General features: G+C 46.2%; 2 protein-coding genes across 4 annotated transcripts in view; one reads left to right on the plus strand and one right to left on the minus strand.

The window, feature by feature from the left end:
- LOC134346758 (basic helix-loop-helix domain-containing protein USF3) overlaps positions 1-14,992 on the plus strand; it is a 49,233-nt gene extending 34,241 nt beyond the window's left edge. For 2 of the 3 annotated variants that reach the window (XM_063048361.1, XM_063048362.1), the window contains exons 5-6: positions 989-1,085; positions 1,337-13,959. In XM_063048361.1, the coding sequence (XP_062904431.1) occupies positions 989-1,085; positions 1,337-7,137 (5,898 nt within the window). In that variant the 3' untranslated portion in view covers positions 7,138-13,959. Of the gene's footprint in view, positions 1-988; positions 1,086-1,336; positions 13,960-14,672 lie in introns of those variants that run through there. The other variant, XM_063048363.1, reaches the window with a different exon arrangement.
- Positions 14,993-22,487: 7,495 nt separating this feature from the next.
- si:ch211-214p13.8 (uncharacterized) overlaps positions 22,488-27,025 on the minus strand; it is a 44,365-nt gene continuing 39,827 nt past the window's right edge. Inside the window, exon 6 of the mRNA XM_063047502.1 lies at positions 22,488-23,231. Coding sequence (XP_062903572.1) covers positions 22,965-23,231 — 267 coding nt within the window. The 3' untranslated portion in view covers positions 22,488-22,964. The remainder of the gene's footprint in view (positions 23,232-27,025) is intronic.

Genomic DNA, 27,025 nt, shown 5'->3' on the forward strand with positions numbered 1-27,025 from the left:
CTGAACACCTATGCTCTGTCTGCCAGAGAAAGCAGGATCTCCCAGTGGCCACACATTTTAATTCCACATCCCATTCCCATTCTGATATGTCTATCCACGGCCTCCTCTACTGTCAAGATGAAGCCACACTCAGGTTGGAGGAACAACACCTTATATTCCGTCTGGGTAGCCTCCAACCTGATGGCATGAACATTGACTTCTCCAACTTCCGTTAATGCCCCACCTCCTCTTCATACCCCATCCATTATTTATTTATCTTTTATTATTATATTTTTTTTCTCTCTCCTTTTTCTCCCTCTGTCCCTCTCACTATACTCCTTGCCCATGCTCTGGGCTTCCCCCCTCCCTCTTTCTTTCTCCCTAGGGCTCCCATCCGTCCCATGATCCTCTCATATCCCTTTTGCCAATCAACTTACCAGCTCTTAGCTCCACCCCTTCACCCTCCTGTCTTCTCCTATCATTCCGGAAATCCCCCTCTCCCTCCCACTTTCATATCTCTTACTATCTCTACTTTCAATTAGTCCTAACAAAGGGTCTTGGCCCGAAACGTCGACTGTACCTCTTCCTATAGATGCTGCCATGCTGCCTGGCCTGCTGCATTAACCTTCCCCATGTGATTCCAGATGCTGATACATTTCTTCCAAGTCTCTAATTCATGACCGTGTTGTGGAATACTGGATGGTGGGGGGCAGGGAGCGAGGAAGTAAAATGAGATGTATAGCAGAAAGAACGAGTGGCTGGTTTGAAATAGAGAGCAAAACTCCAAATTTCACTTTGGTTCACTTGTCTATTTGTATGCTTGTATAAATAATTTATGTACTTGGAAATCTCTCTGCTCTTAATGGTTTCCATTCCTTTGCCATTTAACTGTGTCAAAGAACCTCTAAAATACTTCAATTTTCTTTTCTACAGTCCTTTTTCTTTGTACCACTTTTAAAAGCAGTAATGAATATGGCTTTGTTGAACTATTTTTTTCTCTTGTACACAGAGTAAAAATATGATACTAGATCAAGCATACAAATACATTTCAGAGCTGAAGAGGCAGAATGATGAAATTCTTCTGAATGGAGGAACCAAAGAACAAGGTGAGTGTGTGATACGATAATCTGTGTATCCAGTCTTACTCAGTAATTGTTCTCTTCACTGCCCTCCCTACCCTCACATCGTATTATTGTGATATGCAGTGCAATGGTGAAGATTTTAACAGCGTTTCATCATTGCTAAATGTTGTTACTGTGAAGCTATCACCCCGATCCTTGATCTTATAGACATCATTTAGCCACACAGACTCTCAAGTGGATGATTTGTTTGTAACTGAATTTGTTATATTCTGCAGCTGAAGAAATTGTCAGACTACGTAAACAGCTGGATGATCTACAGAAGGAAAATGACCGTTTTGTGGAACTACTGAAGGCTAATGACATCTGCTTGCATGATGACCCTACGATTCACTGGAAGAGGAAATTCAAGGGCACTAAAACTACTATGATGATTTCTCCCAACCAAGTGCAGGAGGACATACTCATCTACACAAACGGAAACCAACTGAATGGGAATTGCCACCAAGCTACAGTACAGAGTTCACCGGAGCTAACTCTGAATACCCTGAAAAACACTACTCAAGAAGCATGTCTTGATATAATGATGCCAATGGCAATACCTGACATCGGCCAAGTGGCAAATGGGATCCAGCCTCAGACAAGGATCTCTCAGCGGAACATCCCCGAATGCCTCCCTACAACTCAGAATTCTCTGAACGCTGCACTGTGCACCACCACCATGGGCACAGTCCAGAGTGTGCTGAATGTCTCTACTAACAGATCTGGGCCAGTGCTTCTTCAGTGCCCCATAAGCACCTCTGCACAACTTGTGCTGGAGTGTTCACAAACCACATTTGGGCAGACCACCTCAGAGGTTCCCAGCGGATGCCCTGTCCTGAACATTGCTGGAACTTCTGCCAACACCTGTCCTGCTTTACCTTTGCCCTTACAGCAGATGGGGTCAATGTGCATGGGCGTGGAGTCGCCTCAGCAAACTGTTCTGGGGTCCACGTCATCCTGCAGCCAGAGTTCCGAGTTTGGGTCAACGAAGTGGCCGGTTAGTGAGTGCCCACAGGGCGTGATGGTGCCAAACGTTTGTCAGAATTCACCTGTGTCGGCCCGTGGTTTGCTGCCACCTTTCAAAGCTGGGACAATGTGTCAGGGTGGTCTGGTGTCGTCCTGTCCCATCACCAGCTTGTGGACGGTGTCCTGCCCAGCTTCCACCTACGCCTGCGCTGCCGACACGAATAGCCTGGGTGCTTTCACGTGCATGACCTTCGCAGGTAACACACGGACAACTTGGACCACACTGCAACTGGCAGGCAACACAGTACAGCCTGTCAGCCAAGTGAACTGCAGCGCTTTGCCAACCACGTCAAATGAAAATGTGAATGCCAGAAGCTCCTTCCCTGCTCCCGTTGCCGGGCACGTAGGAGCAGTGTGCTCCGCCCCCTCCACACTCCATGGGGTGCCCGTCTGTTCTGCCCACAGTCAGCTGCCGGTGAGCTTCCAGAACCCGGTGCAACCTCTCCCACTGCAGCCAGTTCTGGCCCAGCCCCATGCCCCCGCCCCAACTGCCGCCAAGGTGGTGTCGCTGCTGCCTCCCTTGCAGGTGATTCAGATGGCTCACCCCCCAGGGGCCACCGACCCATCCTCCCCAAACAGCCAGAAGCTGATTATCCTGCAGCCGGCCAATGCCAGCTCGCCGGCCATGGTGAGGGGGGCCCTTCACAACCAGAGACAGGGTCAGCAGATCGTCATCATACAGGCAGCCGGACAGAACCCGGTCTCAGTGGTCCCACCTCCGGGCCACAGCAGGGCAGCCCCCTCCCTCGACACCGGCCAGGTGGGGTGTAGCAGTGGCAGTCAGAGCACAGCCAGCATTCAGACGGTCGGTGGGAAGCACCTGGTCCACATCTTGCCCCGGCCCGTGTCCGCGTCTGTGTCTGCCCCCAGCAGCTCGCAGTCAGTGGCAGCCTCCGCTCCCAGCACCCCGCAGAAGACGATTTCTGTCAACGGGCAGCTCTTTGCCCTGCAGCCGGTGAGGCAAGCTGGGGGCTCCAGCCACACCACCATGCACGTCATTCAGCCCACCACCAGTGCTGACCCCCACACCAACGTGGCCCTCAATGCTTTCGGTGCACTGACCAGCCTCAGCCAGAGTGTGTCCCAGATGGCAGGCAGCAGGGCGATGCCCACAGCCCAGTCCACCGCTTCCACTGGCTCCAGCGGGCAGATTCCCTGTGCCCCCGTCATCACCGTCAGCAGCTCAAACCCCAGCAGCTTGCCCGCTCCCGCTCCCACTCCCAGCAGACCCAGCCACGGGGCTCTCCAGCCCTCTAAGTCCAAGAAGACACCGAAGAAGCTCCTGCCTGCAAAGCAGGGGCTCCCCAGGAAGGGCTGCGCCTCCGGGCACAAGCCACGGGACTGTGCCCCCTCTCGGCAGCCCAGTCCCTCCGAGCGAGTATCCCCAGCTGAGTGCTCCGCCGCACCTCCACCCTCCTTCACGCACCACATCCCGGCCGGGGCGGCTGCCATTTCCGCCTCGCCGGAACCAGCACCTATCAGGCCCCCGGCGCCGAGCGCCACCGAGGATGCAGCCGAGGGGCCATCAGAGAGCAGCACACTGTTGGCAGCCCCCTCGACTCCGACCTGCCTGGCTACAGATGGTGTGTGTGCTGTCACGAATACTGCTCCATCCCCACCCCAGTGCCCCACCTCGCCCCTACCAGGGACAGGAGAGGTGGCAGCTAGGGAATTCCAGGTGGCCACGGCCGCTCCTTGTGGCATCAGCAGTGTTTCCCAGCAGCTGGAGTCGCTGGCAGCGGCGCAGTGCCAGGGGTGCGGAGACGTGGCCCGGGGCGCGGAGCAGGGTGGCATGAGCAGTCCTCCATCTCCTTGCAGACAGCCCCGGGAGGCTGGGCCATCCGGAGACCAGCTTCCGCTGTGCACCCCGGAACACGAGAGTGCAGGAGCCCCAGCTGGAACCCAGCGCCACACTGACTCGCCCATGTCCAGCAGCTCGGGCAGTGGCCGAGGCTTTTCCGTCGCCTCCCTGCTGCCTGACAGTGCGCGGGAGGACTGCACCTTCAACGCCTACAGCCTGCCAGACCACAGTGACATTGTGGCCCTTGCAGCTCGGGCCATATTCGAGCAGGAGAGCCCAGAGAAAGGCGCGGCAGCAGAGGATGCGGTGCCGAAGCCAGAGAAGCAGAAGCCCCCGAGTGCGGACAAAGACAAAGCCCGGGATTCGAGCCTCCAGCCGGAGCATGACATCGGAGTGGAAGGGAGAGTGCAGAAATCTGTGCTTCCAGCCCAGGGCCAAACTGGAGTGACCACCCACACCTCATCTGCCCAAGAAACGCCAAGCCTGGCGTGTCCAGCCCTGCCTCCTTCCAACCCTGGAGTGCGAAGCCAGGGCCACAGCTGCACACCGCTGGCAGGCGAGCCGGCCAATGCCCCCGCCACCTACCCGGAGCAGGTTGATCACGCGGCAGAGTACCCCGCCAGACCCCCACCGCAGCCTCCTGTTGGCCCGAAGCAGAGCACCGAGGTGCGCAAAGATGCAATCAAGCGCAACGGACCAGCAGATCACTTGATCTCCACGGCCAAACGTCAGAAGCAGTGTCCGAGTGGTGCGGTCCGTCCAGATGGGAAGCCGGGGCCAAGTGCATTGGTGGAATCCTCGTGTGAGCGGGAGCAGCCATTTCTGGTTCAGCTGCCGGTCAGCTCCTCCAGTGCGCCACACGGCCACAACCTGGGAACCTTGTTCCCCACTGCCAACTTGCTGGGCTCCGGCTCAGTACCCATGCCAAGGAGCACCGAGGGTCACTGTGGTGGGATGCCAGCTGGGCAGTTGGCACAGCAGCACGGGCTGGTGCAGGCCAATGGGTCGGCGCAGGGCGGGGTGCCGCTGGCCCACGGACATTCCTACTATAAACACCCGCAAGGCCAGCTCCGCGAGCGGCACCTGTACCAGTTACAACAGCAGCAGCACCTTCCACACGCCGAGAGCCCGGCGCATGGCGTGCCTCAGGGCAGCCAACTGCAAAAGAAGCGTGGGCTGGTGAGGACAGGCCAGACGCTTGCCCTGCCTCAGAAGCAGCAAGGGGGAGGCAGTGGGCACAGCCGCCACAAGGGCACCCCGCAGCCGCAGCCGCAGCCGCCACTACTGCTCCAGCACTGCTTTGGCGGCGCACACCCAGAGAAGCGGTGCGAGAATTCAGTGGGCAACAGAAACCCGCATCCGCAAAGCCTGCATGGCCCGGACCTCCTCCCGCACCAGGACGGCAGCCGCTGTGGTCCCTCCGCCGAGCAGGCGGCCGGACATTCCCGCATCCAGAGGCTGCTCACCTCCAGGTCGCTGGAGCAGCAGCTGGCGCCCAAAGGCAGTCCAGCGTCGCGGCCGCCCGAACTTCAGTGCCCACCTCACCGCCCGGAGCGGAACCGCATTTCCAGCTACTCAGCCGAGGCCCTGATTGGGAAGCCATCCAGCACCATGCAGAGTCCCAGGAGCAGTGCGGAGCAGCCCGAGCTGCGTACGTACCTGGACCTGTCCATGAACAAGAGCCTGCCCGTGCATGGGCTCCAGTCCAAGCTCTCCCTTGACCACTGCATGGCTACTGATGTGGCTGATTGTCCCCCCTTCAAGGCCGGCGTATCTGCCCAGTCAGTCAGCACCTTCGAGGCACAGTCGTCCCGGGGCAGCGAGATGGGTGGTGGCATGGCAGGACACAGGGGGATCCCGGCGCACAGCTTCAGGCTGGCCCAGGGAGCGGGGGTCGAGCGCCAGGGCCGGCTGCCCTACCTGCCTGTGCAGGGCATCTCAGCAGCGGGCGGGGCTTCGTTGAGGGACGGGGAGGGCTCCTGCCACCAGAGTTTCATGCAGGGCTTACTGCCCCCACCCCTGGGTGAACAGCTGGGCGGTGGACAGAGGTCGGGCCCCGATCATGCCAGGAGCACTCAGTGCGCGCCGGTCGCCAGCATCGAGTATCCTTGCGCGCCACTCCGGGAAGCAGTGCAGAGCCGGGACGGCTGTGATCTGAGCTTGGGCACACTTGGACCCCGGGGCATCACATACCCGAACCCGCCGTCTGTGCCCGAGATCCAGAGCCGTAACAGTAGCCCAGGTGCGGCGCCGCAGAAAGCGACGCTCGGAGCTGGCAACAAGTGCCACACTAGTCCGCAGGTCTCCAATCCGCACGGAGGGCTGAGAGCGGCCCTGGGGCACGGAGCCGAGCGGCCTCACTCTCTCCAAGCCAGTTCCACGGTGTCGCAGAGAGCGCGGCACCCAGCGCACGGGAGCTCAGCCGGCAAGCTGCGCCAGAGTGACCGGCCGCGCTCAGGTAACCATCGGAGTGCTGAGGTGCTGGAGCGTAGCCTCCAGCTGCCCCTGCCCTCAGGCGGAGGCGTAGTGCTTGCGCGGCAGCAGCCCAGCACCAGCCGCAATGCCAGCATCGTACGCTTCGTGGCTGACGGTCAGCAGGTTCCGAATGAGAACTTGGCCCCAGAGCAGCACTCTCTGTCTCAGAGCTTCGGCTTCCCTTTCATCGCCGAAGGCGGCATGAACCCGCCTCTCAATGCCAATCCACCGTTCATCCCCCCGGTAACGCAGCCGGGTGCTAACCGGACCCCCACCCTCATCCCAGTCGAACCGCAGAATCCGCTGCCTTCATTCTATCCTTCCTACTCACCGGCACACCCCACCCTCTCCAACGACCTCTCCATTCCCTACTTCTCCAACCAAATCTTCACCAGTCCCAGCACGGAGAAAGCAAGCAACCCATTTGGTTCCATCCTCTCCCCGCCCCGGCCAGTTGGCTTTCCACAGCCCAGCTTTCCTCTCCTGCCCGACATCCCGGCCAGGCCGATGGCCAACAGCTCCAGCATCACCCCACACCTGTCCAACTTCAACCTGACCACCCTGTTCCCCGAGATCGCCACTGCGCCCCTCACCGCCGACACCCCGGCCATGCCCATGTCGCCTTTGTTGCCTTTAACCAACCCTGCCCTCTCCGACGTTTCCAAGCAGCACTCCAACAGGTCAGCCCATAACATAAGCCACATCCTAGGCCACGATGGCAGCTCTGCTGTGTGAAGCCAGCTGCTACACTCTCTGCCCAATGCCGTGGTCCGAGTGGGCTTGGATCTCCCTCCACATCCTGCGAGGGGTGCAAAGGAGTCAGTCCATTCCATCAGCAGATCCTGTCAGGTGTACAGGATGCTTTTTCTCCAGTTCCCTTTGTGTGAGGGAGGGAGAGAGGTGGTAAGGGTGGGGATGCCAGGCGAGTGTGGTGGACAAGAGGAGAACTACGGGTGTATCACAGCCATCCAGCTGTTCCCATCACCTCCAGAGTACCAAAGTGTTCCCAATACTAGTGGCAAGGACAGACCTTTCAACAAACCGTAGATACAGTAACCTGTATTTCCACAGCTGCCAATAGATACAGAGTTTTACTACATAATAGAAGATTAATAAAATGAATATAAATATACACAGATGGAAAACAAACCTTCAGAAACCAATATCTGTTGGGTTTGATGTTACCCATTGCTTTGAGCATGGAGCCAGGTAGTAGCTTTTTTGCCGAGCAGGTGGGCTCTCTGCTGTCCTTACCCACAGGTCAGTGTACAGGAGCAAGAAGTGATGTTAACACGTGTGCTCCATGCTTTCATTAATGTCCCGATTCATTCCCCAAACTGCCATACAATGGGGTAAATCTCATCCCCATCAGATCTAATTTTTCCAAGTAAAGTGGATAATTTGACACCACTTCTCCGCTTACCCCGTATATCTAAAGTACAAGGCGACTAATTCAGCATTAGGCAGAGGTGAGATAAAGGCGTATTCTGTGTTTTATTTCATGGATGAGGGTCTGAATTTGCATGTTGTATAAATATTTAAATAAAAATTCTAGTTAATTTCTATATAAATGTATTTTAGTTTGCCTTATTGTAAGGTACTTCAATATATTTGTTTTAATTGGAAGTAGGTTGGCCTCTCTGCAGGAATCTGACTGAAATTTGTCTTGAGCAATATTTAAGTTCAATGGTGCTTGCAGCCACAGTTATCTGTAAATGGCAGCTTATATCAGCGTGACTCACTGGCACTTTAAAGCAATACATTTACTCAGGAGGTCAGGTCACTTGACTCACTCCTCTTGGGCATTCCTCGTCTTGGAATTTCTGTGCTATCTTGTGTGTACCTCATTCTCTGAAGCAGAACGTGCAAGAAATGAATATGTTTCCCTTCATCTCCATCCTCTTGATTGTTGGCTTATAGGAAAGGTTTGGTCCTGGTTTGTGTCACTTGACAGGCCAGAGGGCATGGACGGTGTGGGCAGAGAATAAAAACATGCTATTGCTGCTTCATGTGCTAGGTTGAGGTTGGGGGTTCAATCTCAGTTGTTTATGGGTTGTTTCTAACTTGGGAATGTTGTGATAAAAGTTCAGAAAAGGGGCTCTTCATTAACAATGTGTGCCAAGAAATTTGCGTAAAGTTGTAAATATTAAAGTGGTCTGTGACAGGTAGCTTTTCACTCAGCTAAGTTTACTGCAATTGAACAATATAAGCAAATCAGAGATAATTAAAGAACAAATTTAATATACAGATTGAGTTCCCACTGGTATCAGATACCTTGTGACTTTTTCTCTCGGACAAATTTTACTTGCTTCAATTAGATCATTATAAAATAGGCCTGCTTAGACATCTTTTATATGGGCTAGTTCCGGTTTTTCTCTTTGTCCAACATTCTAGTTGCTTTGTATCGACATAAACACCTTGTTGGGTAAAGTGGAACACAAGCAACTACAAGGGCAATTTAATGATTTCATTGTGTTTCACTGGTAACTTGGAAGCACTGTTTAAAAATACAACAAAATTACACGCACCTCCTTTATGGAGCTCATAATAGAATTTATTATTCAGAACGCAACTTCTCAAGTAATATCATGACTTTCTCCCTGTTGTTTTTCCAAAAATATGCAATGTTGAGCATTAAAAGAAAATCTTATCTATACAAAGACTGACAGGCAAATTCTACTGCAATAGCTATTAGGTCTGGTGGTAGTTTGAGCTAATGTTAAGTTGGCTCCTTGAATTATCTTAAACTGATAATAAGCATAGCCAGGATGTTTTGAAAATCCATCCATAACTGTAAAATAAAAGTGTTCTAAAAGTTGCAAAATCAGATATTTAAAGGTAATGGATTTACTGGTAAACAAATTCTGAATAAACTGCCCTCATCCCTTATCACCTTGTGCACTGATGTAGTTTCCTTGTGCCTGTGCATCCTTCCATTGATGCTATTTCCTCGCTCCTCATCAAATGTCAACTCCCACAACTCACTCTAGCTCCCAGCCTCTTGACCTGAGCTTTGTCTTGTAGGAATAACTTTGCTAACAAAAGTGGAGCAGGATTGGACATAGAATCACGTTCCCAGAAACTGCATACTCCAAGTTGCATCTCTTGGAATTTGGGTTGTCCATGGAACATAGAGAATTTGCACTGATACAAAGGAGTTTAGGGTGAATCAGTAACTGGCTTTGCAGGCTGGCCAATCTTCATTTCCATGGAGGTCACAAGGGAAGAAAACTGTAGAATGGTTGTTACTGTGTGAGAAGCCCATTTCACACCTACTGCACAAGAACAGACCGCTTAGCCCATCATGACTGTGCCAACATTTTGTAAGAACTCTCGAATTAGATTCCATCTATTTCCTCATGGTGAATAAGAGAAAAGAACTGCACATTCCAACCAACCCCTCACTACTTCCCACTGAATGTTAAATCTGTATCTTCTGATTGTTAATTCCCACAGTAAAAACAGTTTCTTCCCATCTCCTGACAAAAGTTCTTATACATTTGATGACTTCAAATCTGTAACTCCTCTTTAGAGAATTTTGAAATTTTGACTTTCTAAGGGCTGATTGTTGCTGCTGAGGACGGTTTTGTGAGTGTGAATAACTGCACTTCTATAATTGAACTATATCCCCCAGATTGGTTTTGTTCCTTATAAAGATTTAAATTCTCATTTTAATTCCAACTTTGGCATTGCTTCACCACCTTCAAGCTGGCTTTGCATAGTCTTGGTCCTTTGCCTGTGACCTTTTGTCCTATGTCTCTATTTTGTCATTTTACCATTAGTGCATTTTTAGTGGCCTTGTTTCTAATGTATCCTCCTAGACATCTCCCTTTTCTCCCTAAGGGCCATCTGTTTGCTAGACTGTTCTTCACTTCTTCAAATACTATTTCCAGCACTACCTCTCCAAACCCAACACCCCTTGGAAGTTTTTCGTTTAATTATATGCAGATATTATAGTCAGAATGCATCCAATAATTTACTCACTGCTATTGGGCAGTTTTCAGCAACAATAAATTACATTAGATGAATTGTTGCAAATGGAAACAAAATAAAGGGCATAACTAAACTGCAATTTTAAACCTTTCTTCTATATGCAGAATTTTAATGCTAACACATCAGCCAGTTTCATAGTACATTCTGCTATATAGGATTCAATTTACATAGGAAACAAAGAATGGGGGAATCAGTAACCAGAGTAACTTCTCCCAATAAAAGTCAGGAATTTCTCTTGAATAATAAAGGGAGTAGGAAATGCTTACATGTAAATCTTATCTATAAAAATCATTAAACAAAACGGTTAACAGTGGAATGACTTAATTGTTTCCATTCTGAATGACCATATCATTTTCACTACATACAGCCTTGTCCAATTAAACCTATATCCTGGGGTTTTTAATATTAAAACTAGTCCAAATTCCAATGCATCCACCTGATTTGTACCCAAGGCCCCTGGCTTTGAGGGAATAATGCAGCTACCCAGATGTCATCAAATATTATTCTGTGGAAACTGCCTTGGATTCTTTTTGTATGATTATTATCATAGAGATCTTAGTGCTGGGGAATGAAACATTTTCTACTGTATTACCAGTATCAAGACCTTTCTAGGTCAGGTACACCACTGTGACGGTACCTCTATTCCACAATGTACTCTATAACCTACTAAGCTGATTCTATTCTTGATTTTCACACCTACCCCCAGCCCTTAGTTGACCCGTTTGAGTGTCATGATCAAATGAAAACAGCTTTACTCCTATTAATCACATCTCGCTTCACGACCCAGAATCAAAAAGACACATTAATCTGTCATCTGACCGCTCTGTGGTTACTTTTCAGTAGGGATCCTGGGCAGTATCCTCCTAGTTCTAAATAGCATTACCAGCCTGTGGGTTACAGGCAGGGGCTTAGTCTAAATAAAATCGTTTTCTTGTGAAAACTGATATGCATGAATGATTCCATGACACTCATAGTATGCTATTGCTGAACAAAACTGCATTGGACTTGGATTAGCCACATCATTTAGATCTTATGTATCATCATTTCAGATTCAGAATTAGGTTTAATATCACTGGCGTATGTGGAATTTATTATTTTGCAACAGTAGTACCTTGCAATAAATACTAATAAAACTATAAATTACAATAGGATATATATTTAATCAAGTAGTGCAAAAAGAAAGGGAAAATAGTGAGGTAGTGTTCATGAAATCATTGTGGAAGGGAAGAAGCTGTTCCTGAAACGTTGAATGTGTGTGTTTAGGCTTCTGTAGTTCCTCCTTGATGGTAGCAATGAGAAGAGGGGAGGTCCTGGGTGATGGGGTGCTTACTGATGGATGCCATCTTTTTGAAGGTGTCCTGGATGGTGGGGAGGATAGTATCCATGGAGATGGAGCTGGCGTGAGTTTACAACCCCCCGCAGCTTTTTCCAATCCTGTGCAATGGCCTCTCCATACCAGATGGTGGTGCAATCAGAGTGCTCTTCATGGTCCATCTGTCGAAATATGTGTCTTTGGTGACCTACTGTACCAAGTCTCCTCAAACTCCAAATGAAATACAGCCACTGCATTGCCTTTGTAATTGCACCAATTTGTTGGGTCCAGCATAGATCTTCAGAGATGTTGACACCAGGGAACTTGGAACTGCTGATCCCTCGATGAGGACTGGTGTATGTTCCCTTGACTTCCCCTTCCTGAATTCCACAATCAATCTCTTGGTCTTACTGACATTGAGCGCAAGGTTGTTGTTGAACACCACTCAACCAGCTGATCTATCTCGCTCTGTATGTGCCTCATCACGATCTGAAACTCTGCCAACAATAGCTGTGTGGTCAGCAGATTTATAGATCACGTTTGCACTGTGTCTAGCTACATAGCCATGGGTGTAGAGAGAGCAGAGCAGTGGGCTATGCACATCCTTGGGGTGCACCATTGTTGATTGTTAGCAAGGAGGAGATACTATTTCAGATCTGTACAGATTCTGGTCTCCTGGTGAAGAAATCAAGGATCCAGTAGCAGAGAGAGATACAGAGGACCAAGTTTTGGAACATTGATTAGAACTGAGGGTATGATTGTGTTGGAAAGAGAACAGCTTGATGTAGGTATTGCCATTGTCCAGATGATCCAAGTCCAAGTGGAGAGCCAGTGAGATGGCATCCCTGTATAGGCAAATTACAGTGGATCCCGCTCCTTGCTTAGGCAAGAGTTTATTCTAGCTATAACCAACCTCTCAAAGCATTTTGTCACACATTAGATGAGTGGGCAATAGTTGAGGCAACTCTACCCTTTACATGTTACATTTATCAGCTAGTACCACTTTTTGTGAATAGATGTGACCACTTAAGCAGTATCCACAATATAAAATGTTTAGTATCTGTGAGCAACGCTCGACACTATTTAATGCATTGCTGGTTGTGAAGATGCAACTTTGAAAATTACAAAACCATCTAATCTGAGGTAAAGTCAAAACCAGCTACTTGCTGTTTCCCGTGAAGGATCTTTGACACTGAACGGTGTAAACATAGAAAGCCTCTGCAGAAGTGATGCAGAGTTAGAGTGGACTCACATTCATTAATAGTAAACTAGACCTGACCCTACATATACGGGTTAGAAGAGTTCATTGAGTCTGGCTAGTGTGACTTAAACACTGAAGTAGTCGTCTCCTTCAATGCTCAAAGTTCCTTGAAACATCTTTTCCTTTTCAAAAAAAAAAGTAGTGATATTCCAAAGTAACTTGCTCATGTTAGCAACTGAAGAGTGACAGATTACTCCCTTATTACCTACACTAACATGATAGAAACAAACTGGTTGAAAGTGATGGTGTAACTACGGAAAATAACTCATCATCAAAGATTTGTAGTAGATTTAAGGTATGCAGCACTCGCAAAGTAAAGCTACAAAATGGCTTAAACATTCAAAAGTATATTTTTAGCAGATGTTTTTATGACATTTGATTTTTAAAAATTGTAATAATAGTGTTCAGGCAAAAGAAGGCTTTGATAAAGCCTGTTGTTAAAGAGCTTTTGACCGCAATCTTCACCAAACAGATGCTGCTAGCATCTGCAGTTTTTTAAAAAAACTTTTTAAAGTTAGTCAATTTGCTAATGTTTAAAAACCCTTCATTCAGATAGCTGAGTTCAAAGAGAAGTCATCTAAAATTTCAAGGCGTTGAAAGTTGTGTGGGGCTAGTGGGGGGGGATTTTTTTTTGTAAGTTGGACTTTATTGACACCTGCACAATTATACAGTGACACTTTAGGGGAGTGGATGGTGTACATAATGCCTTTGTTATATATTTGTTCTTTAGCGTCTTTAGCACTGAAGAACTTGCAATGTATAACAGTCACCACTCTAACCTCCATGTCGATCAGCTTGTGAATATATTTAAATATTTCTAAAACAGGTAACATACTTGATTCTGTATGTATTCAATTATGTTAATTTTATTGGGAAATTTTCTATTTTATTGTAAATACTTGTGAATAAAAATTTGAATTTGGTTATAACTGGAATTAATATTGTTGCACTGTCCAGACATTTGATTGAATATCTGTAGTTTGAAACAGGATACCAGCTGTCATATAAATATTATAGAAAAAATTGTGATTCTCCATTTTTATGCCCTTGTTAACTTGCTACGTTTAACGGTATCTGATAGTAAATCGCTACATTTTATTGTTCCTCTGCCCTATTTGCAAAATACAGCATCTCACCATTACTTCTGTTGAGATCCGTCGGCTGTTAATACAGCTTTGGGTAAATCACAGACTATGATCCCACCACCGATCTTGCCAAACTCCACATCCCACCTTTCGCTAAAAGCCCTCAACCATGACAGTTAACCATAATTCCCTTAATATTGTACAAGTTTTGAAAAATGTAATTCCCGATTCCAAATCTATTTTATGAGGCACAGTTAAAAAAATAATTCAAACATCCCCTAATGTTGGCAGGACCAAGAGAAAATTTATAGTACAAAAATCACCTTTTATCCTTGCGTTGGCCATTTATTGCATAGAGTCCTTAGCGCAGTGGTGGCTGTTACATCATGGTCGCCTCAGAATCTAATGTATTATTACTGACATATGTCCTGACGTTTTATGGCAGCAGTACAATGCAAGACAAAAAATTACTATGTTGCAATATAAATAAATAGTGTAAAAGACAATAGCGAGATAGTGTGGCATAAGCACATGGGCATGAACAATTATTTCAGTTTGACTTTTCCCTGCCCTGAACCTAAATTTGTTTAACCCCACTGACATGCTTTGTGTCTTCCAGGCAAGACTGAATGAATGTACAATATAGGCTGTTCTCGATAGCATCACTATTGAAACCAAAGTCACCTCAAGGAACAAGCAAGCTAGAGTTCTCTTCAGACGTAGTACTGAGCCCCCTGTCATCCAGAGGGACTTTAGTGCAAGGCATCCTGATAACACAGAGGTGATCTGACTTTGCCTGAGATCTCTGAGCCCGAAATCACTTCTAAACTACAGGCTGTGCCTTCAGCTGCTGAGGCCCGAAATACTGGACTCTCTCCTTTAAATCTCTTTGGCTCTCGCTTTTTAAAGTAACTCTTTGGTTAGCCATTTCACTGTCCTCCGATGAAACACAAAGCTGCGTTGTTGCACGAGAACATGCTTAGTGCTATATTATTGCAAAGTGTTGTTAATAACCAACTGCTTGACTTTGTGAAAAAGAGAAAAGGGAGATGATGCAAGTTTCTTATTTTTAAAATTAATATTTCTAATGTTCTAGTTAATGAAATTTCAGTGTGAAATGCCATTAAAGGTATATCGGGAGATTTGATGATTATTTTCCACGGTGATCCCGTTGAAGTATTAGTAAGTGAACACTAGATGGCATTGTCTATGTTTCCACATGGGCTATCTTCAAGGCAAACAACAGGAATTCTGCGGAGGCTGGAAATTCAAGCAACACACACCAAAGTTGCTGGTGAACGCAGCAGGCCAGGCAGCATCTTTAGGAAGAGGTACAGTCGACAACTTTGATGTGTGTTGCTGGGGTATCTTCGACTCCGATTTCCCAATCTGACAATTGCGATGAAATAGGATCTCGGCCCCAAATGTCCACTGTTTACTCATTCCCACAGATGCTGCCTGGCCTACTGAGATCCTCCAGCATTTTGAATTTCCAGCATCTGCAGATTTTATCATATTTGGATTCCTCCCATCTTTGCTCACTGGCAGGATTTAAATTCTTATTTGCATCTTTTGGATGAGTCGTTCAATCTACGTGTGAAAGATCCCACGTTGGAATTCAGATTGGTAGATTGGTTGATTATGTGGTCACACAGACAGTTGTACAGTGAAAAGTCCGTCTTGCATATGTTCATACAGATAAACTAATTGCACAGTGCATTGAGGTGGGCAAGGTGAAGCATTAACAGAATACAGGATAAAGTATAACAGTTATAGAGAAAGTGCAACGCAGGTAGACAATAAGCTACAGGGTCATAACAAGGTGGATTTTGAGGTCAAGAACCCATCCCACTAGGGAACCATCCAGTAGTAGAGTGGGCAGCTCGTCTCAACACCAGCCTGAAATTCAACCTCCAACCATCATCACTGAAAATTTGATACAATCGTTCTTAATGTTGTTTTATGTGCACACCTTATCTGCTGCAGTTCCAACACTGCAACAGTGACTATGCTTTGGAAACATGGTACTTCATTTGCACAAACACAAACCTTTCGTTATTTGAACGTAGCTGTTCATCATCACAGTCGGTTTGACATGAATGATCTTTGCAATAGTTTATGGAACAATTTTCTTTACAGTGACATAGGGTTAGAGTAGTTCAGGGTAGAAACGGGCCCTTTGGCACACTACGTCTATATAGTCCATTTTACCTGTCTAAACTAATCCCACTTACTGGCACTATTTCCAAGTCCCTCTACACCCTGCTCATTCAAGAATTTGTCCTGATGCCCCTTAAGTGTTGTTATTGTTCGTGCCTCCACCACCTCCTCTGACAGCCCATTCTAGATACCAACAACTCTGTGTGAAAAAATTACCCTCAGATCCCCCTTAAACCTGCTCCCTCTCCCCTTAAACCTGTGCTCCCCCCCCCCACTATCATTGGAAACAGACTCTGACTAGCCACCCTATCTATGCCACACTTAGTTTTTAAATCTCTGCCGTGTAACCTCTCAGCCTCCTTTGCTCCAGGGAAAATTGTCCCAATTTATCTAATCTCTCCTTATAATTTGACCCCTCCAATCCAGGTAACATCCTTGAGATGGTTTTCTACATGCTCTCTAGCTTAATTCTACAATGCACTGTCCAGCACAGTACATCAAGTCCAGCCTAATTGTCAAAAAGGCGGCGTCCATCATTAAGGACCTCTATCACCCAGATCATGCCTTGTTCTTACTGTTACCATCAAGAAGGTATAGAAGCCTGAAGGCACACACTCAGCGTGTCAGGAACAGCCTTCCCCCCTTCTTCCATCCATTTTCTAAATGGACATTGAACCCATGACCACTACCTCACCACTTTTTAATTTCTATTTTTTGCACTACCTATTTAATTTAACTACTTACTGTAATTCACAGTTTTTTTCTATTATTATGTATTGCATTGTACAGCTGCCGTAAAGTCAACAAATTTCACTGCATATGCCGGTGATATTAAACCCAATTCTGGTTCTAATTCTGATATATGATTAAAAAAAATTATATTAGATGTATAGATAGGAAGGACAAAATCTTTTCCCCAGGGTGAGAATGTCAAACACCTGAGGACATGCAGTGAGTGGTAGGTGCCTCAAATGGAATAGAATATAGAGCAGTACAGTACAACACAATACAGGTCCTTTGGCTCATGATGTTGTGCTGACTTCTTAAATCTATCCATGATCAATCTAATCCCTGCCTCCTACATAACATATTTTTCTTTCATTCATGTGCCTAAGAGTCGTTTAAATGTCTCTAATGTATCTGCCTCTATCACAAGCCCTGGTAGTACATTCCAAGTATTTACCACTCTCTAGGTAAAAAAAAACATCTTTGACATCTTTTCTCCACTCACCTTAAAAGGAGGTCTTCTGATATTATCTATTGCCATCCTGGGGAAAAGGCACCGGCTGTCCACTTATCTAGGCCTCTTATCATCTCATACACCTCTAGTATGTTGCCTGTCATCCTTCTCTACCCCAAAGGGAAAAATCTGAGCTCACTCAAAAGACATACTCTCTAATTCAGGCAGTATCCTGGTAAATCTCCTCTGCACTTTTTCTAAAGCTTCCACATCCTTCCTATAACGAGGTGACAAGAACTGGACACTGTACTCCAAGTGTGGTCTAACAAGATCTTTATGGAGCTGCAATGTAGCTCTTCAATTGTATCCTGTGACTAATGAAGGGTTACCATGGGTGGTATTGGAAGCAGACAACTTGGTGGAGTTAAGAGACTTTTAAGATAGACATATGCAAATGAAGGGAATGGAAGGATATGGATGAGATGGATAAGGATACGGAGGACATTTAGTCTAAAATGGCATTCAGCATAGGCCGAATGCTCTGTCCAGTGCTGTAGGGTTCCACTGTTCATCTCTCTAACAATGAAGATCACCCACAACTTTAATAGTGGAACCAGAAATCAACATACATGATAAAATGCTTTCCAGGTTTCGAACCAGACTTGATCAGAGGTAAATTGGTATAATTTCTATGATTCTGTTTGCCATTTCTCATGAATTTGTCTAGTTTTTTTCAGCCACATTAAGTAATAACTTTAGGCAATTAATCTTTAATGTGTACATTTACTTAAAAAAAAGACTTCAGATGTAGAAGGAAAAAGGTCTTCACGTTTGATCACTTGACACGTGGAACAATGATATCAGTATGTGCACAGCAAGCTCCCACAAATTGTAATGTGATAGTACACTGGAATGAACTCTCCAACTCTTTCAACATTGGCTCCAGAGCAAGTAGAATTCTGACGCCTTCCAATTCATGTGGCAACCGTGACTAGTGCATGGCAAGAGCACAAATTTTCCTCAGCCTCGTCCCTCTGAATGGGGCTGACATGCAGAGGTGACCCCATTCACCAAAGACAAAGTGGCTGGCTCCTTTGCAACAATTATTTGAATATGATATGCTCAACTTACAAAATCAAATGTGCTGAGTTCTCTGCTACCTAAACCTCAGGCAGCTTCTGCACCGTGAGGTAAATTAACCACAGGACTGGTGCTCTAAAATCAAATGTGCTCGTTCCCCAAGACATAAAGCAATCCCCTTTCCAACAGTGCAACTTTGACAAGCATGCCTTGTCCAATCACTTGCTCCCTCTGGTTACTCTCCTCTGTCCAAGGATGAATTTCAGTAGTAGATCTGCTTTCTGTGTACTCTACCAGGGGAAAATAAAACTGGTATCCCAAGTGAGTACAAGAAAGAACTGTGTAGCAATCAACCAAGATTCTTCCTGCTCGCCTGTGTAACAGCACAATCAAACATGACGTGAAGCATAGAGCATCTGTTTGTAAAATGGAACCATTTCATTTTTGCAGAAAGCATAACACCCACATTCTAAGCAATGTGAAAATAGGAGCCAGGCTGTGAACACCTTGTTCAAAAGCATACAGGTGGCAATGTAACTTAAAATAAAATCAGACAGATTTCAAACTGTTATAGAAGGCTGGTTACTCTCACAGATCTGGGAAGTGATGGTGAAGTCAACTTTTCTAATATATCATTAATCCCTTATGGATCCAAGATCTAGTAGAGATTGTTATACTCATGAAAACAGGCCCCTCTGGTCCATGCTGACCAAGATGCCTCATCCAAGCTAGGCCTAGCATTAGGCCCATAACCTGAACCTTTCCTGTCAATTTACTTGTCCAACTGGCTTTTAAATATTGTTGTATCAAACTGAACTTCTTCCTTTGACATCCTGCACTGTCCACATGTCTCACTGCCTCAGTAAAAGCAGCCAACGTAATCGTAGGCTCCACTCACTCTAAACATTCTCTCTTCTCCCCTCTCTCATCAGGCGGAAGATGCAAAAACTTGAAAGCACGCATTACCAGGCTCAAGGACAGCTTCTATAACCACTGTTATAAGACTATAGATGATTATGTTAATATGGATTCTTGAACTCAATCTACCTTGTTAGGATCTTACACCTTATTGTCTGTTTGCACTGCATTTTCTCTGTAACTGTAGAACTTTATTCTGCATCTGTTATTGTTTTATCTTGTTCTGCCTCCATGCACTGTGTAATGAATTGATCTGTATGAACTGCATGCAGGGCAAGTTTTTCACTGAAACTCAGTTCATGTGACAATTTACCAAGCTATATAAAATTATGGCAGGTATAGATAGGGTGAATATTTGCAGACATTTTCCCCTCAGGTTGATTGAGACTAGAACTAGAGACCAAATATATGGGGTGAAAGGTGAAATATTCAAAGGGAATCTGGGAGGGGTCTCCTTCACTCAGAGGATGGCATGATTGTGAAATGAGCTGCTGGAGGAAGTGGTGGATGTGGGCTTACAATTAAGAGATTTGGTTAGGTACAGGTACATGGATGAGAGAGGTTTGGAGGGGAGGGGCTATGATCCAAGTGCAGGTAGATGGGACTAGCCAGAAAACCAGACAGGCATGGAGTAGGTTGGCTGAAGAACCTGCTTCTGTGCTGTAGTGCTCTACAAGTCTACCACATAGATATCATTGCATGGCTCTCAGATTCCTTTAAAACCTTTCCCATCCTGCACGGCTCCCAATAGTAGGCTCATTCAGAAAGTCAGAAGATATGGGATCCAGGGAAATTTGGCTGCATGGACACAGAATTGGCATGCCCACAGAAGGCATTTAGTGGTAGTAAATGGAGCATATTCTGCCTGGAGGTCGATGACCAGTAGTGTTCCACAGGGATCTGTTCTGGGACCTCTACACTTTATGATTTGTATAAATGACTTGGATGAGGTGGGTTAGTAAGTTTGTAGATGACATGAAGGTTGGTGGTGTTATGGATAGTGTAGAATGTTGTCATAGGTTACAACGGGACATTGATAGGATGCGGAACTGGGTTGAGAAGTGACAGATCAAGTCCAGTTGGAAAAGTGTGAAGTGATTCACTTTGGAAGGTTGAACTTGAAGGCGGAGTATAGGGTTACTGGTAGGGTGTTTAACACTGTGGAGGAACAGAGGAATCTTGGCGTTCACATCCATAGGTCCCTCAAAGTTGATAGAATGTTTAAGAAGACATATGGTATGTTGGCCTTCATTAGTCGGGGATTGATTTCAAGAACCACAAGGTAATTTTGCAGTTCTATAAGACTCTGGTTAGACCACAGGTGGAGTATTGTGCTTGCGTCATTATAGAAAGGACGTGTAGGCTTTAGAGTGAGTGCAGAGGGGATTTACTAGGATGATGTCTGCATTAGAAAGCATGTCTTATGAGGATAGATTGAGCGAGCTAGGGCCTTTCTCTTTGAAGAAAAGGAAGATGAGAGGTGACTTGATAGAGGTGAACAAGATAATAAGAGGCATAGATTGAGTGAACAGCTAAAGATTTTTTCCCAAGGCAGAAATGACTAATACAAGGGGGCATAACTTTAAGGTGTTCAGAGAAAAGTATAGCAGGGATATCAGAGGTAGGTTTTTAAACAGAGTGGTAAGTACATGGAACACACTGCCGGGTATGGTATAATGAAATACATTCGAGACGTTAAAGGGACTTAGATAGGCACATGATTGAAAGAAAAATGGACTGAAATGTGGAGGGAACAGCTAGATTGATCTTGGAATAGGTTAGAGGGTCAGCACAACATTGTGGGCCAAAGGGCTTGTACTGTTCTATGCTCACCTTAAACCTATGTCTACCAGATTTTTATTCCCAAACCCTGGGGGGGGGGGGGCGGGGACTGTGATCATTCACTCTATCTATACTCCTCACAATTTTGTTCAACTTAATAAGATCACTTCTCAGAACCCTATAGAGTCCCAGCCTGTCCAACCTCTTCCTATAACTCAATTCCTCGAGTCCTTGCAACATCTTTGTAAATCTTTTCCTCACTCTTTCCAGTTTAGTAACATCTTTCCTTTAGCAGGGCAACCAAAACTGAACACAATACTCCAAGTGCGGTCTCACCAGTATCCTGTACAATGGCACCACGATCTCCCTCCCAACTTTCATACTCATGAATGTCACCCACCAAAGCTTTCTTCACCATCCTGTCTACCTGTGACTCCACTTTCAGGGAGCCAGGTACTTGTACTCCAAGGTCCCTCTGTTCTACAACACTCCCCAGGGACCTGCCATTCACTGTGAAAGTCCTAACTGGATTTGACTTTCCAAAATGCAACATCTCAAACTTAGCCGCATTAAACTCCATTTGCCATTTCTTCACCCACTTATTCAGCTGATCTAGATCCCTCATAACCTTCTTCATTGTCCACATTGACACTATTTTAGTGTCATCTGCAGACTTTATTAACCATGCCTTGTACATACTTATCCAAATCATTGACATAGATAACAAACAACAATGAGCCCACAGACAGCTATGTGGTCTTCAATCTTATCTAGAGCAGGTCAGGAAAAGATGACAGATTTCCTCCCCCAAAGTACACCGTTATTACTGACACTGGGAAGGTGATGATGCCTCAGTCAATTTGTGGTGGCCTAATGAAAATAAAATAACCCTGAAGATGTTTGAATACTCAGCAGGTCAGGCAGCATCTGAGGGAGGGGAAACTGAGTTAATATTTCATGTTGGAGCCTCTTTGCCACTCTGACAAGGGGTTTGCTTTCACCTAAAACTTTAACTCTCTTTCCACATATGCTGTTGACCTGCAGAGTGTTTCCAGCATTTTCAATGCGTGTGTGTGTGTGTGTGTGTGTGTGTGTGTGTGTGTGTGTGTGGGGGGGGGTGTTTTCCATGCACAGCAAGCTTCCACAGACTGCAGTGTGAAAATGATCAGGTGATCCGTGTTAATGGTGATGTTGTGGAGTAAGTGAGGGATCTGTGTCAGAGATGGAATGGACACAATAGGACAGTCCACCTCTCTCTCTATGCAAGCTATTTTGAGAATCAAGAATTTATTAGTTAACACAGAGTAAGCTTGCTAAAAATTTATCCATTTAATATAATTACGGTAATTAAAATATTTGATTTTAAATGCGTTATTTAAATAAACATTCTGCAAGTCCACTTTGAAAAAAAAGGGAGCTAAAAGTTTTCCTCTTGTAGCAGTTTCTCACAAGATGCAAATCATCAAAATCGTACGTTCGGAAGTCCCGGTAAACCCATTGCCCGATTTAGTTAAAAAGAAAAATACATAGAAGATATAAACAGCTTTGGCCAAAAGGGACTGTTTCCGTGAGAGCAGAATCCTGCATCCTGTGAGTTAGTCTCTGGCGTGTGAATAGATCTCAGCTACTGTCATGAAACGTCTCAATTTGCTCTATGTTAGTATCAGCAGGAGCAGTGGTTGTCTATTGCACGTTTTGGTACCAAACCTGCCTAGCAAGCAGTGGAACCATTATCTGGACGTTGTCCTTTCTCCTGGGGTGTCTCTCACTGTGGGCTAAAACCCATTCCACTTAATGTTTGATATTAATGGCAGCATATTCTGTGTCTTCGTTGTTAGTGATCTTCAGAGATGATTTTCTATTTAGCACGGATTCACGCAGGGAGGCATAGATGATGGTGTCTTGCTGTTCTGTGCAAGAGGGTTTCTCCCTCTTCTGACTTTGAGGTGAAATGGACTCATTAACAGTCAAAGGATTGCGACTCGAAGAGCTGATGCCTTCAGAAAATTCATTCATATTTTCATAAATTGTAGGTTTCTCATTAATTTCAGTCATATTCTTAAAAGAAAAAAAGAAGCAATGAGTTTTGAACATCAATAATACATGCTGAATTACAAAACAAAACTGAGCAAGGCTAATATGATTCCGACAGACACATTACTAAGGCATTTTGCCACTAATATTTTATGTTAAAGTCAAGCTACTAGTATCACAGATATCCCACGCTCGAGGGAGTGTGTGGGTCAACTAAAGTGCATTTCTTCCCTCTGTCATGGGAACAGATGGAGGTCATCCAGCCCCTCTGTCATGTTGAGTGAGAGGGACCACAGCCCCTCGAGGCTGTGACACCAGAATGGTGGAGGTTACTCCTCCTCCCCGATGCTGTGGTGCCAAGTGTTTGCCCACGCTTGTTCTGACTCCCTCAGCCCCTGACAAAACAACCAGAAACAGCCGAACACTCAATCCTGTCGCCAGACCATTCTTCTGGTCTCAAGTACAATCTGGCCCAGGTGTGGTTGAGGGAGGGCCCTGCAGTGGGGTAAGGATGAAATTAAGTGAAGCCTCTAGGCTGGGCACTAACCAACAGCCAGGAAGGCATTCTGAACCCACTCCCTGTACCCTTTAAAGTCCCACAGTCTAATCCACTCTATTCTCCCTCCCACACCCTTCAATATCCCACCCACACCGCTCTCAAACCCCATAGCCCCTTCTCTCTCCCCCTTTAACCAAATTTCAGGTCGGAGCCTCTTTACAAATCTGCTGAGGGCTTTTTCCCCATCCAAAACCTTAATTCTCTTTCCACAGATATGCTGACCTGCAGAGTAGCATTTTATTTTGGCCATTCCATGCACAGCAAGCTTCTACAGTCTACAGAGTGAAAATGATCAAGTGACATCAATGGATTTGGGGTTGAGAGGGTAAACAGCTTTAAGTTCCTCGGCATCGACATCACCGAGGACCTCATGTGGTCTGCACACACCAGCTGTGTGGTGAAAAAGGCACAACAGTGCCTCTTTCACTTCAGACAGCTGATAAGGTTTGGTATGGGGCCCCCAAATCCTAAGACCTTTCTACAGGGGCACAATTGAGAGCATCCTGACTGGCTGCATCACTGCCTGGTCTGGGAACTGTACTTCCCTTAATCGCAGGATTCTGCAGAGAGTGGTGCAGACAGCCCAGCACATCTGTAGTTGTGAACTTCCCATGATTCAGGACATTTACAAAGACAGGTGTGTAAAAAGGGCCTGAAGAATCATTGGGGACCTGAGTCACCCCAACCACACTCTATTCCAGCTGCTGCCATCCAGAAAATGGTACCACAGCATAAAAGCCAGGGCCAACAAGCTCCAGGCCAGCTTCTTCCACCAGCCCATCAGATGATTAACTCACACTGATTTGAGTGTATTTCTATGCTACATTGACTGTCCTATTTATTATAAATTACTATGATTGCACATTGCACATTTAGACGGAGACGCAACGTAAAGATTTTTACTCCTCATGTATGTGAAGGATGTAAAAAATAAAGTCAATTCAATTCCTCATTTTATGGATAGTTTTTACCATAACCGGCTGTTTCTACTTTATTGTTTAATCCTTTGATGAAACACCATCTGTTGTTTCTCATCTAGTGGGAGACCTTTGTTCATAAGACCATATGATGTAGAAGCAGAATTGGGCCATTTGACCCATCATGTCTGCTCTGCTATTTGCTCATGGCTCTACCTCATTCTCCTGCCTTCTCCCCGTAACCTTTTACACCCTGACACCAAGAATCAATCAACCTCCGCCTTAAACACCCCAAAGGCCTGGTCTCCACCGCTGCCCATGGCAACAAATTCAACAGGTTCACCACCCTCTGGCTGAAGGAATTCCTTCTCATCTCCCTTCTAAATGGTTGAGCCCTCTAGTCCTAGACTCCCAAACTATAGGAAACATCCTCTCCACATCCACTCAACATTCACCAGATTTCAATGAGATCCCCCCTCATTCTTCCAAATTCCAGTGAGTACGGGCCCAGAGCCATCAAACGCTCCTCATATGATAAGCCTTTCATTCCTGGAATCATTTTTGTGAATCTCCTCTGTACCCACTCCAATGTCAGCATGAGGGGTCCAAAACTGCCACAAAACTCCAAGTGAAGCTTTACAAGTGCTGTATAAAACCTCAACATTACATCCTTGTTTTTATATTCTAGTCCTTTTGAATGAATGCCAACAGTGTATTTCCCTTCCTCACCACCGACTCACTCTGCACGAGGACTCCCAGTTTCTTTGCACCTTAGAGTTTTGAACTTTCTCCCCATTTAGAAAAGTCTACGTCTATTCCTTCTACCAAAGTGGATGACCATACACCTGCCGACACTATATTCCATCTGCTACTTCTTTCCCCATTCCCTTTATTCCCACTCTTTGCCTCCTGTCAATCCGCCAATGCTTTATCCATGCTAGTATCTTTCCTGTAATACCATAGGTCCTTATCTTGCTAAGTGTTGGCGTGTGGCCAAGTGGTTAAGGCGTTCATGATTTGAAGGTGGCCAGTTCGAGCCTTGGCTGAGGTAACGTGTTGTGTCCTTGAGCAAGGCATTTAACCACACATTGCTCTGCAACAACACTGGTGCCAAGCTGTATGGGTCCTAATGCCCTTCCCTTGGACAACATCGGTGGCGTGGAGAGGGGAGACTTGCAGCATGGGCAACTGCTGGTCTTCCATACGACCTTGCCCAGGCCTGCGCCCTGGAAACCTTCCAAGGTGCAAATCCATGGTCTCACGAGACTAACGGATGCCTATATATCTTGCTAAGCAGCCTCATGTGTGACAAAGGGCTTCTGAAAACCCAAGTACACAACATCCACCAATACTCCTTCGTCTATTCTGCTTGTTATCTCCTCAAAGAATTCCAACAGATTTGTCAGGCAAAGTTTTCCCTTGAGGAAACCATGTCGACTTTGCCAGTGTGAAGACATCAATCAGTTCACTGCTTAATATCAAACACAAGTTAATCAAAAGCGGAACCAAAATTTTCAACGCTGTCTTATCATTAAGATGTTTAAATGGGCCCATGGTCCAGAGCCAAACTTAATCAAGATTTAGTAAAAGAACTAATGCTAACATATCTATCTAAGGGTCTCTGCTCTATGATAAAACCTGGTAATGCAGCGCCTCAGTCTCTCAATTCCTCTCAATTCTCTCCAGATTTGCTTCGATGGTACTGGAAGCAAAGTTTAAGAAGTGTTACTTAATAGTCATGGCATAATTATGATAAGTCGCACGTCCCGGCTGGACAGGGGGATGTGTAGTGGTGTGCAGAGTGGAGTGATGGGTGTGGGAGGGACAGAGTGGTGTAGAGAGGGGAGTGGAGGAACGAAGTGGTGTGTGTGGGAGGAGCAGGGTGGGGCATGGGGAGAGACAGGGTGGAGTGAGGGGAGGGGCATAATTGTGTGTATGGAGAGGAGCAGAGTGGGGAACGGCAGAGCAGACTCGAGGGGCCAAATGGCCTAATTCTGCTCCTATGTCTTATGGTCCTGTGTAGGGATGTTTGGTGGTGTGTTAGATGGGTGCAAAGTGCGTGCGGGGAGAAGCAGGGCGGTGTGTGTGGGAGGGGTAGAGTGGTGTGAGTGGGCTGTGGGGATGCATGATGGAGAAGTACATTGAAGAGCCAGGACAGGTGAGGACAGATGCAATTTGTCACCGGAGTGAGGTACAGACAGTGGGAAATTCCAGGGTTGCTGACAGAAAGCTGTGGCGCTGATCAGTCAGGGTAATTCTTCAAGGAATTGGTCCAATGAGTCACCTGGTCATTAAATCTGCTCCATGCCCACCCTCCATCACCCTGTTGCCCTCCTTAGCGC

This window comes from Mobula hypostoma, chromosome 5, assembly GCF_963921235.1.
Source record: "Mobula hypostoma chromosome 5, sMobHyp1.1, whole genome shotgun sequence".
NCBI lineage: Eukaryota > Metazoa > Chordata > Chondrichthyes > Myliobatiformes > Myliobatidae > Mobula > Mobula hypostoma.